This window comes from Vidua macroura, chromosome 9 (assembly GCF_024509145.1).
Source record: "Vidua macroura isolate BioBank_ID:100142 chromosome 9, ASM2450914v1, whole genome shotgun sequence".
NCBI lineage: Eukaryota > Metazoa > Chordata > Aves > Passeriformes > Viduidae > Vidua > Vidua macroura.
This window is the reverse complement of record NC_071579.1, coordinates 8,793,380-8,807,989: the sequence shown is the minus strand read 5'-3', so window position 1 is coordinate 8,807,989 and position 14,610 is coordinate 8,793,380. Positions and strand designations below refer to the sequence as shown.

At 40.7% G+C, this 14,610-nt stretch overlaps 1 protein-coding gene across 7 annotated transcripts in view; it reads left to right on the top strand.

The window, feature by feature from the left end:
- SMG7 (SMG7 nonsense mediated mRNA decay factor) overlaps nucleotides 1-14,610 on the top strand; it is a 51,025-nt gene that overhangs the window by 4,608 nt on the left and 31,807 nt on the right. The window contains exon 1 of one of the 7 annotated variants that reach the window (XM_053984903.1): nucleotides 2,894-2,950. The exons of the other annotated variants lie outside the window; for them this stretch is intronic. Within the exon in view, the coding sequence (XP_053840878.1) occupies nucleotides 2,922-2,950 (29 nt within the window). The 5' untranslated portion in view covers nucleotides 2,894-2,921. Of the gene's footprint in view, nucleotides 1-2,893; nucleotides 2,951-14,610 lie in introns of those variants that run through there. 7 annotated transcript variants of the gene reach the window in all.

Below are 14,610 nucleotides of genomic sequence, written 5' to 3'. Positions count from 1 at the left end.
GCATCTTGCTGAGAGCCCGAAGACACACACTATACTCCTCAGGTGTCTGGGCAGCAATTACTCGTTCCCTTTTTCCTATCATGGGCATCCAAATTATTGAGCATCCTCCAATCACCCAGGGACAACTTGTTCTAAAGTCGCTGTCACATCTGTGATCATTTTTTGGTTTTCAAACCTAGATTCCTAAGGAAGCAAGGCTTGTTCAAGTGTGCTGAAGTTGGTTGCTGCCATTATAACTTTGTGAAAGTTAGCTGGTTAGGTGATCATGTCTGGGTGATCCAAATGAGTGTGCCTGGTGAGAGAGAAGCAGGCAGAGCCCAGCTGGGGTAAAGCAGCACTTCCAGAACTTCCCCTCAGCTGTGGTGTGCTCGTTTTGTGCTGGGGTTTGAGCATGCTCCTCCGTAGGGAGGTGACAGCAGGGATGGGAGTGCTTGTGCAGGTTAGCAGGTGCTGGGCATATTTTCCTGTTGGAGTGACTGGCAGGAAGGTGAACATGTGCCAGAGAGAAGAGGGCTGCAGTAACCAGAGAACGTGACTTGCTTAGCACCTGGCAAAAGCTTGGCCATACAGACCAAGGGTGGGTTTTAAACTTGAACAGCTCTTGATGGAAGTTTCTCACTCTCCCTCACCCTCACCCCTGATATGATGGCATAAGTTTTTAAGTTTATGGCCAAGTCTAAAGTAAGCTGAACTAGGGAACCACACTAGGTTAAAACTGCTTTAGTTGTGTTTTTTACCTATGGGGTTTGGTCCAAATAGGTTTCCTGATCCCATTCATCATGTTACTATAGATGTGCTGACAAAAAGGGTGAAGTTGTGTACAACAGGATTGAAGTACTAATGGTTAAGAGTGGGGTGGGACTGCTGCTTGGAGTGATAGTGCTCATTTTCAGTAAAGTGCTCACTGACTCACAACCCTAGTAACTAGTGTCCTGTTTCCTAGAATATGGATGTAGCTATGTATGGAATATCATCCTTACAAAATGTACCTGGTATCACTGTCAACAAACCATACCCCTCTTTCCAGTCTGGACTGAGAGATTCCCCTTGCTGCAGAACACAGTGTGTGCTCTTACTGCACTTTCTTTGTGCTCTGCTATGAGGTTACTTGCACCACAGTGTTCCAGTGACCTAGAAGTGCAGGTTGGTGTAAGTAAAGTTACAGCTTCATTTATTTATTTATTTATTTATTTATTTATGGCAGGAATTATTCCTGTAGCAATTAGTTCTTGTTCTAACCTGCATATTCCTATGTAGTTTGATCTTTATTGGAAAAGAGAAAGTTCTGTTGTGGCAGTAAAACCAGGTGATGCTTGTCTGACATGTTAATGAGGGAGGGCACCAAAGCATTTTGAGAAGGCTGCCCCCATACCTGAGTATGAAGGTTGGAGGGTTTTTTTTCTCAGTTTCTTCATTTCAGTGCATGGTAAGAAGATACATTTTATTGGTGAATTGGCTGTTTTATTTAGGTATTCGGTGTAAAGTATGCTGTGATATTCTGGGTACTTGTAAAAACTGTTTCTTATAGCCTAAGAAGTCGTTACAAGTAACCATAGCTTGATCCAGTGAGATGATTTTGGCCTCTAAATAAGCTGATCTGGGTACTGAATGGTATCACAAACTTTTAAGTTAAGCAACTTAAATCTGTTTAAATCACTGTGTCTGGAAACTGAAGCTTCCCTGCTTTTTTTTAGTTTGCCACATTGCTGTTGTGGGCATTTCCTATTGGAGAAAGAAAGGTTGGGTTGATGGGAGAGCACAGTGACTTGATGGATAAATGCCTTGGCATGTTTCCTGCCCTGCTCAGCCAGCAAAAATGAGTATAGAAGAGGAGTAATTGCAGTCCAAGTGCATGGTGGCTGGGGAGGGAAGAGAGGATAATTTGCTGTAGGATCTGGTTTTGTTGGATGAGGAGCTGCTGGGGATTGTAGAGGTTTAAGGGTTCTTCATCTTCACAACAGTAGCAGAGATTCACTCATAGCAGTGGGCTGGTAGAAGAGCAGTTAAAGAATGAAGCTATAATTTGTAAGGAATATATGTGGGAGGACACTAGTTGTTGCTTTCATTACTTTGAACTTGAGGATTGTCCTCATCTTACTGGAAAAACTACACAGCTGCTGTCAGGCAGGAGGGGAATAAACCCACAATTTTTTTTCCTTAAAATCATTAGCAGAGATGCATACTTTGATTCTGTACTTTTTAATGTATTATGAGGGAGGTCATAGATTTCAGTGGTGTTTGGGAAAACACAGGTTTTCCTGTGCTCAGGGAGGGATATGGTATCTTATTTCTCCTTCTTACTGCTGTGGACAGAATAGAGCAAAAACAAATTGTTTGTTGTGAAGTGACGTGAGGACTCTGGGTCATCATTTCTCATGATTCCAGGGTGGAGGGCTGGTGGCTTTGTTTGTGTGTGCCTGCTGAGCACTTGAGTCGTTGCACTGGGCAGGGTATTGCTGGAATCATTACAGCTGTACTGGAGTCATCACCAGCTGCCACTTGTGCAGCCCTGCTCCAAGTCCTGCCTTTGGGCCACGTTTCTAGACTTGTCTGCCCACTGCCACTCTTCCCATTTGAATTTAAGATGAATTTTTAATTGTAAACTTGGGGACTTCCCAGATGACCAAATGAGGGGGGAATGACTTAAACAGTGTTCTGAAGCTGGGTGTTTAAACTCCTCTGAGTTAAATCAGCAGGTACTTGTTCAGATCAATGTAATCTTGTGAGTTGGGGTGGAATAAACTTTTTGGAGTGACATTAGGTGTGCTTTCTCTTCTTTCTGTATTCCAGTTGGACTTCTCTTGGATTATTCACACTGGCTTCTACACTCAAGGGATTATCATAAGGAACCAGAAGGCTCAGGAGTCTCTGAATCTCTTGGGATTGTTACAGAGCTGTGGGTGACAGACTGAATTTCACTGATGGGACTCAAATCAGAGATACCCTTGAGGTACTTAGGAGTCCTGCTAGAATTAATATTATCTTCCATCTTCAGGGAAAAGAAAGATAATATTTCTGAAAGTACTTACGATGTCCTGAATACATCAGCAGTCTATTTCTTGTTTTTTTTATTTCATTGGTTTTGGTGCTGAAAGTGTCCTCTAGTGCTCAGCCTCATTGAACAGTTTTCTGCTTTCTCTAATGGTGGTATAGGTAAAGCTGATTTTTATTTTATTTCTCCCCCTTCTCTCCTCTGAAGCATTGTCTGTTTTGAGTCTGCAGGCCCTGCTTGTTGTACAGCTGAATTATCTGAGAGCTACTCTCTAGCTGTTAGAAAATGAGAAATTCATTCTGAGTGTGGAACCTTTAAGACTGATTCTGCCAAAACAGTGTGGGGAACATTTCTTGAACTACTTAAAGGAAAATACTTTTTTCTTTGGAAAACAGAAAAATAGACCTTTTGAGTATTAAGCATCTTTATTTCAGATTTTGGTCTTTCATGATGCCTTGATTTAATGAGACCTTGAGAGTTGTTCCTATTTGGTCAGGCTATGGCACAGGGCAGTTTGTTTGGACTCACCTGTTTTGGGCCCCCTAGACCCCCCCCCCGTAGTCTGTGCTGTGTTATTTACCACATCTTGAACTTCCCTACACGTGAAGAATAAATGAATTTTTGATAAATCTCTTGGGAGGACCATTTTCTCCCTTTATTTTATGATTGTCCTGTAAATTGTGCTACTGTCTGTTGCAGTGAAATTCTCCTGGTCTTGATTTGCCATGTCCTGTGTTGGTCTCACCATGATGTGGAGAAAGCATCTGTGTGATAATCTTTTTTTAACCCAAACAACCTTTGACAGCTTTGGTTCCTTCTGCAGACAGTATTGGTTTTGGCCTTTGGGCATTCCTGCTCTTAATTCAAGGTACACTTGAGCTGTTATGAGGGATCTTTAAGGCAGATTTTCCAAACTAGCCTAATAATAACTGAAAATGGAAATGCTAATCCTCTATAGCTATGGAGGAGGAAGAATGGGACAAGACTTCTGGCTGTTGAAGTTGTCTGTCTTGAAGTAGTGTAAATACTACTGTAAAGTATTTATGTCTGTCTTGAAGTAGTGTAAATACTTGTCGATGACATTGCCATAACAACACTTGTGAGTAGAAAGACTTGATCCAGCCAGATATTCCCAGGAAAAAGCCAATCTGTTGGTAAGAATTGTGTTCAAAGGATTTAAGCCACATTTATAAGTATTAAAGAAAGACCCAGACCAAACAAAAGGGTATAAAAACATGAAGCAGCTCTTAGAGCTCAAACATGCTGCTTCAGTTACTAGAAAAATAAAGGAAATATTATCTCATTTTTTTAAAAAAGTTGAGATTTCTATATTGCTCCATGACTGTAAATTCAGTTATTAAAATATGCAGAGTAAACTTGCATTAAAAATCTAGAAGGATTTTCATTTGTCTTAATACCATTGATAGGTGTAATGTTGAACATAGATGTGAAATCTTTAACTAGAAAAGAAGTGATAAAATCATTAATATGCATTGTTGACATGCATCTGAATTATTACAGCAGGCCTTAATTTATGAGCATGTCACATAGATTATGCCAGGGCATGAACGTCTGGCAGGTATTCCACCCAGCTTGAACATACCATGACTATTTAATTTAGAGATTTATTTTGTTTTGTGGTAAATGGAAGAGATATGGGGCTTGGGGCAAAGACACCTGTAGGGGATTGTGGCTTGCTCTGACTTCAGCTGGAGTACTTGTTTTCTGGTTTTGATACCAAGGGCTAAAACAATCTTTAACGCTTGAAAGTACCCAGAAAAATATTTCCAGTGTGTTTCTAATGAAGATGTCAAGTGCTTGCTGATGCTGCTTGTGCAACTTCAGACTGTTTTGGTCCCTTGCATCATAGGTGGCCAGTCAGAAGTCAGCTCTAAAAAAAGTGCTGCGTCTGCCTGTAACATTACGTTACATGCTAAGAATTTGGGGATAGTCATTCAAGATCAGTTAAAATTCTGTACTCTTTCATTAAAGATGATTACAAAAAAGTATCTTCTGTCCTGCATAACTGATTGTGTTAATTCCTGAAATAATTATTTGAGAACTGCCATGGTAGAGCATTAGGTGATGTGTGTCAAGAGTGTTTTGCCTTCAGGAAGGACAGATCCAAAAGACATGAAGATCTTTGGGCTTTTAAGGACTCGGGTGCAGGAAATTTTTTGTATAATGGGAAATGCTGTTGAACATATAGATTTCAGATTTTGGTATTAAAGCAGCATGATTCACCTCATTTCCCTGCTTTATTGTCAAATGCTGAAGCACAGTGCCAAAATGATTCTATTTTCAAACTTCTTTTGGACATACTGGTATACTACGCAAAACAAGTGACTATGAAATTCAGTCTATAGTTGATTGCAAAGTGGAATGTAAGGGCTGCATTGGCTTGTGCAGCCTGAGTAACACACAAATGTTGAGTTAATAACTGGTAACTATGTAGTCACATGTTGAATCTTTTGATGGCATTGTCTCTTCTTGCTTAATATGCCTCAAAGATTCAGGGAATGTCTCCTCTGAGTGAGGACAGTCACTACACTTCCCCATGTTGCAAAAGTAGCAGTGGGTTGAGCAAGGCTGGTGATATTTGCTGCGGGATTTGGTGGTAGGAAGGAGCTTGAGTGGGTGAACCCGAGGCACACAGCAATTCCTGAAGGCAAGACATAATGCCATGTGGGAATGGTTTGGCAGAGTGTGCAGGGTGCTGCTTTGTGCTAAGGAGGTGACTCGGGAGGACTTTAAAAACAAGCAGCTAAATGTTTGTCACAAATAACATCAGGGTGATGGAATGGGCTATATAACCTTTTGAGGGCCTTTCTAGGCTTACGATTTGATTTTCAGGTGGGATGTGTTAATCCATTGCTATGGAGCCTTTTCCTCAGCCTTTGCAGAAGATAATGAGGTCTGGTCTGACTGCTGAAAGGGAGACTGCAGTCTGGAACACTGCATTCACGTTATTCTTTTCTACAGTTTATGTTTGGTAAAGGTCTGCTAAACCCCCACGTTTTTCCATACATGATTCATAAAGGAGATACTGATTTGTAGTCAGCTGAACATGATGTGAACTTTTCTGATGTAGAACTAGAAAGGACTGTGTCTTTAGTCTTGAGATTTAAATTTGAAATTTTTTTTTAATAAAAATAGTTAAGCCTCACAAGTAGATTTAACCTTGGGAGTTATAAATTTACTCAGATGCTTGTTCCTAACCAATCCATTAGTTTTCAAAACAGGAAAGGAGGTTACTGGTTAACTGGGAGTACCTGGCAGTACTCAGTGGGGCAATGGTGGCAGCAGATCTGTTTGGAGGCAGTTTGGGCCTGCTGGAGCAGAGCTGCACAGGTCAGCTGGACTTGGGCCAAGGAGCTGCATCTCTTCAACCAGGCTGGATTTCCTCCAGACCTGTTGGTGTTTGATGGGCCTCAAAAGCTTCAAGCTGCACCTTTCCTGGAGAGGACAGTTCTTATAGTAGTGTATCCATCTGCTTCCCTTCTTCTGTGCTGATAACATTTGCTAGGTCTGAGGTGGATGGATTGGTCATAGAGTTCCCTGAATACAGAAGAGAGTAACTTCCCATATTCCAGGAGTACCATGTGTTTTGGTGATGGACTTGGGTATTGTAGCCAACAGGCCTTCTGGATGAGCCACTCTTGAACTGAGGAGAACCAACAGCAGAGGACTGCGGGTGAGTCGTGTGTTACTAAGCCAGAAATTATTTGAATACTCCCTAGTTGGAAAGTGAGTTTATCTCAGAACAGCATTGCCTATGTGTTTCTGATAGAGAATGGGGAGCAGCTAATGAGACTCCTGTAAATGATTGGCAGTGATGTACTGAGCACCCATTTAATTATCATAAATGGAGGATATAATTCTCCCTGACTGGTGTTCACCCTTCTGCTGTTACTGTGCTTTCAGAGTATGGTTTGCATGTAATTTCAAGATGGAGAATTAAAAATAATTTCTAAGACGCAGCTTGCAATTAGGATCATATCCAGATGTAATCAGGGTATGTTTTTGTCAAGGCTTATGTGTACCATGTGGTATCCTTTCAAACCTTTTAATAATGAGAAGCTTTTTAAAACTTTTGGGTATATCATGTTTGTGCATAGATGTGTGCTTTGTGTGATGTTGATGTGATTGGGAGTTTAAAAACAGTTTACAGTTACTGAATGACCACAATATTTAAATATCAATTTTGCTTTAAGGCTTATGTTTTGGAAGGCCTTGACTATCTGGGCATAGATCTTAGTATTAGGACTTGAAAACTTGGAACTCCACTGTACCTGTCATAGCTAACTTGCTACAAACACAGTGTTTGTGCTTTATTTCTGCCACCTCTGATGGTACTGTCTAATGGATTTGCTCTTTATCCATCTGCTGCTTAGCAGTGAAGACAGTATCTCAAATTCCCAGTAACTGACTCCTCTTAAATGATCATTTCCTCTGTGTTGGAGTCATTCCAGCCTTACTGAGCATAAAAGTCAGCATTTGCCTCTGTGCAAGGGGCAATTTGAGGCAGAGATTGAGAGGAAGGGGTTCTGTAGGGAACACCAAAAATGAGCAAGAGATCTGAGTTTTATATTCCAAGCTGTTAGTGGAGGTTGGAGGCAGCAGGAAACTTGTAGAGCTGAAAGTCAGAATTTAGATGCTGCAGTTGTTGCCCTCTTGATGCAAAGTGGAGTGGCCTTTCTAGAGGGAAATGTGTCACTGCTCTCCAGCTCTGTGGGCAGGTGAGAGGGCACATTTTATCTGCATGGCCTTCCTTTGAACTGGATTCTCTGCACTTGTCTGGGAGATCCCGTGCAGTGTCCAGGGAGGGCTGATATCTGCTGCCTAACCTGATCAAGCTTCTGCAGGGCTGACTTGAAGATTAGAACTTCCTGAAACTGATTTGATTATACCCATCTGAAGCTGATCTTAATGCTCAGATATCTGCACTTTCCATAATTCTGGAAATTGTTTTCATTGCAAAAGCTGTTAAAAGAAATAATGTTCACCTGTTCTAACATCTGTTGTCTGCAGTTTCCAGCCCCTTAACACAAGTGGTTTTACCAAGTCAGGAACTGTAATGTAGCAAATTACTGCTGGTGTTACTATACATTTATCACCACTGAAACCTGATAGTGCATGCTCTCATCAGGGTTTGAAAGAGGAAAAAAAAAGGGTGTGAGAAACGACGCCTCGCTTCTTAAAATTTTAAAAGGTTTACTGAACCACAACAAGGGACTGAATAAGGAAAATGAGACAGTGCTGGGTGCTTAGCTGCAGCCAGAGGCACACTGCCCACACCCATAGCAATCCTTATTTATGCTATTGACAAGCCAAGCCCCTGGTAAGCCAACCCTCCCCACACTCATGCATGTGTCACTCTTCCAACCCAGCTCTTCCTTCATCCTGCCTCTTGGAGTCTGTGCAGTCCTTCTTGCTTTGACTTTCCCAATGGTCAGAGATCAACTTTCTACATTACAAAATTTACATAAAAAACTCACCAGATCTTAACAGAACTTCTTTTAACCTTATAACTTACATTTAACATTTGCAAGAGCCAACATCACACTATACATTTATTACAAGGGCATAGTACAGGAGGGTTTTGTTGTTGTTCAGAAAATAATTCTGTTGCTTCTCCTTGCTCAGTCTCAAAACCTTGTGGGAATTATCATGGCAAGTTCAGTTGTAAACCTCTCACATCCCTCTTAGGGCTGTAGTCCTGAGAACTGGTAACCTTTCTTTGTGCTTCCCCAAAGTTCCTTATTGTGGGTAGTGAGGGAGCAGAACTTTGTTTTGGTGTCTGTCTTCCTTTAAGGGAGAGGGCTGTCAATGACTGAGAGGATTGGAGGGCAGTCTTGAAAATTTTGTGCACTTGTACCTTTAAGATTGCCTTCGTTTTGAAAAATCTCTTTTTCCAAGGAATGTTGTAATGATTGGAGGAGATTATACAGATGGATTATGTATCTGATCTTAAATGTTTGCCTTTCACTTAGGTCAGCTGCAAAGCTGACATATTGTCAGCCAGTGTAGTAAATGCAGTACTGTATGGATGTGGCAGGATTTTCCATAAAAATATTACTTTTTTACTGTTTGCTATTAAAAGTTTTCTTTTGAAGGTATTCCTTAACATGAAAATATATTAATGTCTTGAATTGCCACACATATTAAATATCCATTTATTATTACCTGATCATGCCTTTTTTATAGCTAATGAATTCTCATTACTGTTACTAAACCAGAATTTTTCTATAGTGAAAATAGTGTCAGGGTTACCTATGGAGCTACCCTGTCACCTTCTGGAAGATAAAAGTGACTGGAGTTTTTGTACTTTTCCTTGTTGGGCAGCATCCATTTAGAGGATATTTTTATCCCTGCTGTCTTTAATAAAATTCCACATAGCTAGTAGGTCAAGATGATGGGTTAAAGAACAGCATAGTCAGTATTTTTAAAAAATTACTATGGAAACGCAGCTGAGCTTTCCTGAGCTATTCCTAACATTATATTTATTGCCAGCTGTTCTTGCTTGAATTGGAAAATACAGCTTGTTGGGTATATAGTTTTTAGGTTACTCTCCTGGCTTAAATGCAGGAATTCTATGGAACACATCGAGGCATATTGCTGATCCTGAACAGCTGGCCCCCATTTCTGGGGCATTTAGCTCACGCTCTGACTCAGGTTGTGTAAGGAGAGGGAGAGCGGGCAGTCTGGTGGAGGCAGTGCAATGCCGGAAGCCTGAGGAGATTTGTGTTTCCCTCTCTGTAGATTAAATCAGAGCATAAGAACACATTAACTTCCCTTAGGAGTGCTTTTACCTTTGGGGCACATCATTTTAAAGTCTTGGGACAAAGAAACTGACTTCCATGAAACTGGAGGGAAAAAAAATGAGTTTGAATGAAGCTGACTGCAAGGGTACTTCTGTCCTTATCCAGGGAGGAGGATTGTCAGCTCTGATCAAGCTTGGAAAGAGTTGCTTTTGGTGGATGTGTTTTGAGGATGATTATTATGACTTGCTTCTAATAGAGGAGAAACAGGGAAGATGGGCTTAAGAAAAATCGTGCTCTGTGTCTCCATTTCTCAACATCATCCTCAGCTATGGTGAGAACACAAAAGGAATAGAGCAGGATTCCCTGTGGTTTGTATTCAAGTGGTGATTGCTTTGCTTTAATATCTGCTTGCACAAGTGTAGGGGTTTTTTACTGGTGATGAAATACTTGTTTCTGTGGCTTTGATCTACAGCTATAATCTGATTAAACTGCAGGTCAAGGAAGTTAGCTGAACCCTGGCTTCAGCTGCCTATAAGGGGAATAATAAGATTTAAACTACTTAGCACATAGAATTGACAATAAGATGGTTCTGTTAAAGGTGTTTATTGTTGGCATGTCTTAGCAGTGTCCTTCCAAGGCACATGGAACATTTAATTCCATGACCCACAGGTTGAAGATCTCTTGCTTCCTCAGTAAGAGCTGACATCACCCAAACCTGCCAGCTCCCAAAGCAAGTGATTCCAGAACTTTGTGCAAGCTATGGTCATTTAAATTAGGTGGCAACACTTGAAAGTTTGGAACACTAAGAACTTGTTCAATAGAGGTAAAGCTGTTAAAGTTGTTTAACAGTACATGCTTGATGTACAAGTAGAGTCTGTACACAAATGAATAAGTAAAATCTTCGCTGGATGCTGTATAGCCCTGCAAAATCCTGATTCCATCCATTTGCCCTTTCAGGAAAAGGTGTGTGCGGATGCTAAAGAAAAAAAAACCACTGAGTATTAAAATCATTATAAATTTTTGCTGAAGATAACTGTTATTTTGAGGAAAATCTAAAATGGCAGGTTGTTGCTTTGAAGTTCCTTCGGGTGTGAGCCTTGCCAAATATTGAAATTATGAAATTAAAACATTAAGTTTGTTTGACTTTTAGTATGCTAGTATAGAAAATTTACCTTTTCTACCCAAAATGAAACATTTCCCACATTTATTCTATATATTTTCTGTATTTTTCTATTGCCTTTCAGAAGAATGAAAGCTTTCTAGCAGTGCCCTTGATAAGCCTTGAGATCAGCCACCTCCTGCTAAGGCACATTAGGGTGCAGGTGCTTTTCATTGTGGTACAGTTTTTGCACACACCTCCAGGAAAGAGAACTGCAGGAGTATGAATTTCTGCTTGGAGTGAAACTCCTGACCACTTAATGTTTTTTAGCTTTTAGTAATGTGATTGGATTCTGATGGCTTTTATAAGCCCAGCTGTCTGGATTCATTGCCCATTTTAGTCATGTAAATCCTCAATTCCTTATCGGGGGTTGTGTTACTGAGATTTGATGAGGGAACTGATACAGCTGCTGATGCTTAGGGCTGTCAGGGGAAAACCGGGTGGAGTTCCCCTTCAGGAAGGGTGAAAGCAGTGTTGGCTTTGTGAGGTCTGGGGTTTTCCATGTTTTCTGTAGAACTTGTCATGCCACAGCACATCATGCCTGGCAGATCCTCACTGAAAATGAGAGAGGTGTGGTGTAAGTGAGGCTTGACTTCCAGAAATAGAAGATGTTAGCTGGGTAACACAAAACTGCTGCTTTTAGAAGTTGGGCTTAATTTCATTGGCTTATCTGTGCTTGATAATAAAGCTTGTTAGCAGACCCCTTCTTCTGTAGAACAGATATGGCCCTATTAGAGATGCAGGGTGGTGTATGCAGAACTGAAAATTTGTGATTGAGTGCTTTGAATTATAGCAGAACTGAAGACAGATATTGGAACAGAAATGAGTTTTTTTGGGGACAATGGTAAAATAGATCCATTTGTTCAGTGATATGCAAATAGAGTTGGAAGTCAGATGGCAAGAGGAAAACTTGAATAGAATAGTTAACTAAAGAGGCTGTATGATCTTTTCTTACATGATTTTAACATCAAATTAAGCAAACTTGCTCTAGTGTTAAGGAGTAGGTGCGACTGCATGATCTTTTGATGTATCTTTCAGTGTGATGGGGTAAACACTTCAAAATATATATGGGAGAGACATCCCAATATTTGTGGGATTTTCTTTCTGTAGTGCTTACCAGCTTAAGGGAAACAACTTGTTTTCTTATTCTGCTTTGGGAAAACTTAATTGATCAAGAATGGTAAAAACTTGGAAGAGGGAAAATGAAATTTGTCTTTCTTGTCTTCCTTTACCAAGTCCAGTGGTTAAGTCCAGATTAAATGTAGCCTCGGAGTTCCAGCAAAATGGAACTTGATATACTCTTAGGTTCTTAAGAGAAGAAAAGTTTTTTTTTTTTCTCCTGTGGAGACTTAAATTTTTATTTATCTTATACCTTTAGAACCTTGAGAGACAGTCCTGACTACTGTTTTTTAAAGTTTTGAAGCTTTTCAATTTTATGAAAAAAATGAAAATTCCTTTAGCTATCAAACATTTTTACTGAATTGTATGGGAGGCTGTCATATTTCAGTTTAAAGTTTGACTAAAGCACAGAGCTGAATCTACATATTTTGTTAGGAAAGGATAAAGAGTAGCTATTATGATATATCAAGGTGGTATATGGAAATACTTGAAATATATAATTTTTTGAACGATGGTTTGGATCAAAAAAAAAAACGTAGGGAAGCTTGAGTGAACTGCTGGGTCCAACTGAAATACTCTTGAAATGATACAATGTGTAAACAAGCCCTACCAGGTTTTCTAGAAGGCAACCTTTTTTGCCCCAGAATGAATCATTCTAATGTAAATTCAGTATGAGGTGGTGCAATAAAATATATGGCCAGAAAAGCTTGTTAAAAATGCTGGGTGTTAGAAGGAGCCATTGGCGCTGTGAGAAACTCCTATCAGTCATTACTAGTGAACTCCAGTGGGTGCCCACTAGGAGTCCCTGAGCACCAGCAAAGGCCCATTGTAAAGTTTGTTTAATGAGCAGGCAGTGCATCTTGTCTCTGTCCTCTCTCTCTCTAGCACTGCTAATATTTTGCCACTGATGCAGAACAAGTTTTGTACCCAGGCTGCCCCCTTTTATCCTGGCTTAGAATGCAGCTATTTGAAACAAATCGTTTTTAGGTAGAAATGAGAAGCAGCATACTAATGTTAGGTCAATTCTTCTAATTTTTTTGGCATCTAGGGAGTACTGAAATAATTTCTATACATTTTATTAAAAATTACAGTGACAATCTGTTCAGTATTGCTTGTTGCAATTTTATAAAGTATACAAGGCAGTCTGTGTTACGGCCGGTAAAGCGATTGGTGCTAAAGTCTCTTGTTCTGTGAGACCATGAGTCTTCTCTTCCAAAATAAAGTGTTTTTAAATCAGTCTTTTTGGTAAAAGCTCGGAGCTAGCCATATGATTAGGTCTGTGCATTTACAGAGAGTCTGTCAGCAGTTGTGCTGATGTAGAGACTGAGGCTCTGCACCAGAATTCTCTAGGCAGCAGTGAGGGCAAGCTTCTGGGGGGAAAAAGTGCTTTTGCATTTCGCCTTTTAAAGATTACACTTAGTGGAATGTAGTTGTGCACAAGTAATTTCCAGAGGAGCAGTTCTTGGCTTTTAAAGGGCAGAGCCTTTGTGCCTAGAAGAGAATTCTGGGCTCATGTCTGTGGGCGCAGTCCTGCGTGTCCTGCTGGGGCTGAGCCTCTCAGCATTCGTGGCTTTGGCAGCACAGATTGTGTTCTCAGCTCAGAGGAGACCTTCACAGCACTGGAAGATGTTTGAAGCGTGAGCCAGACTGTAGGAACTTGGCTGGCTGTTCAGAAAAGCGAGATTCCCGCACCCGAGCAAGTCAGCTTTTCCTTGGGAGCAGCGGCATCGCTGGCTGCCAAGTCCAGCACCACAGCCCTGGCTCAGCTCTGTGCCTGACCGGATTTGCAGGTCAGCAGCGCAGGGGCTGCCGAGGCACAGCCTGCACAGGCTGTCCCTCCTCGTCTCTTCTTGGCTCCGTGGGGGCAGGATCTGCTCATTCCCATCCTGCTGGCTGCAGCCACACACAGCCATCACTTAGGTGAGCCTTCACTTAGGTGCCTTTTGTTACCTATGTGTGGATGAGGAAGAACTGTTTCTTGGGCTTTCAGCTTTCTCCTGATACAGTAGCTAAAATTTGCATTGCTTGTCTTTATATCTTCTTTCAGTGTCCCCTGCTTTTAGGAGTTAAAAAAAACCCCAACATATTAACACCTTCTTGAAATAAATAAACTGAAAGAAATTGTCTTAAAGGCTTTTAGATTAGATTAGATTTGGATCAGGTGAAGAACATACAGGTTCACTTTTGATATCAGTTAAGATGTTCTTGACTTTTGTTCTTGACAATTAAAACTCTTGGGGCATCCCATTGCTTCTTGGATGGAAGTGGCTATGGTGAGCTGTTATAGATAATGCTTGCATTTAATAAACAGAAATTTTGCAAAGGGACTTGGCAATTTACATGTTCCTAATATATATCCTGTTCTGATACATTTTTAATTGTCATGTGTATCTCAAAACCTTCCCTATAATTTGTGGCCAGTAGGTAGATCCCAGAACAAACTGAAAAACTGTTTACAGTCACCACAACTTCACATTGGCAAGAGAAAGTAAATTCTCAGGGGCTGATTTCCGCAGCCCCTTTAGGGATTAGGTGATGCTTTCTCCTGGCTCTCCATTCTTTTCCAAGTTGGCATC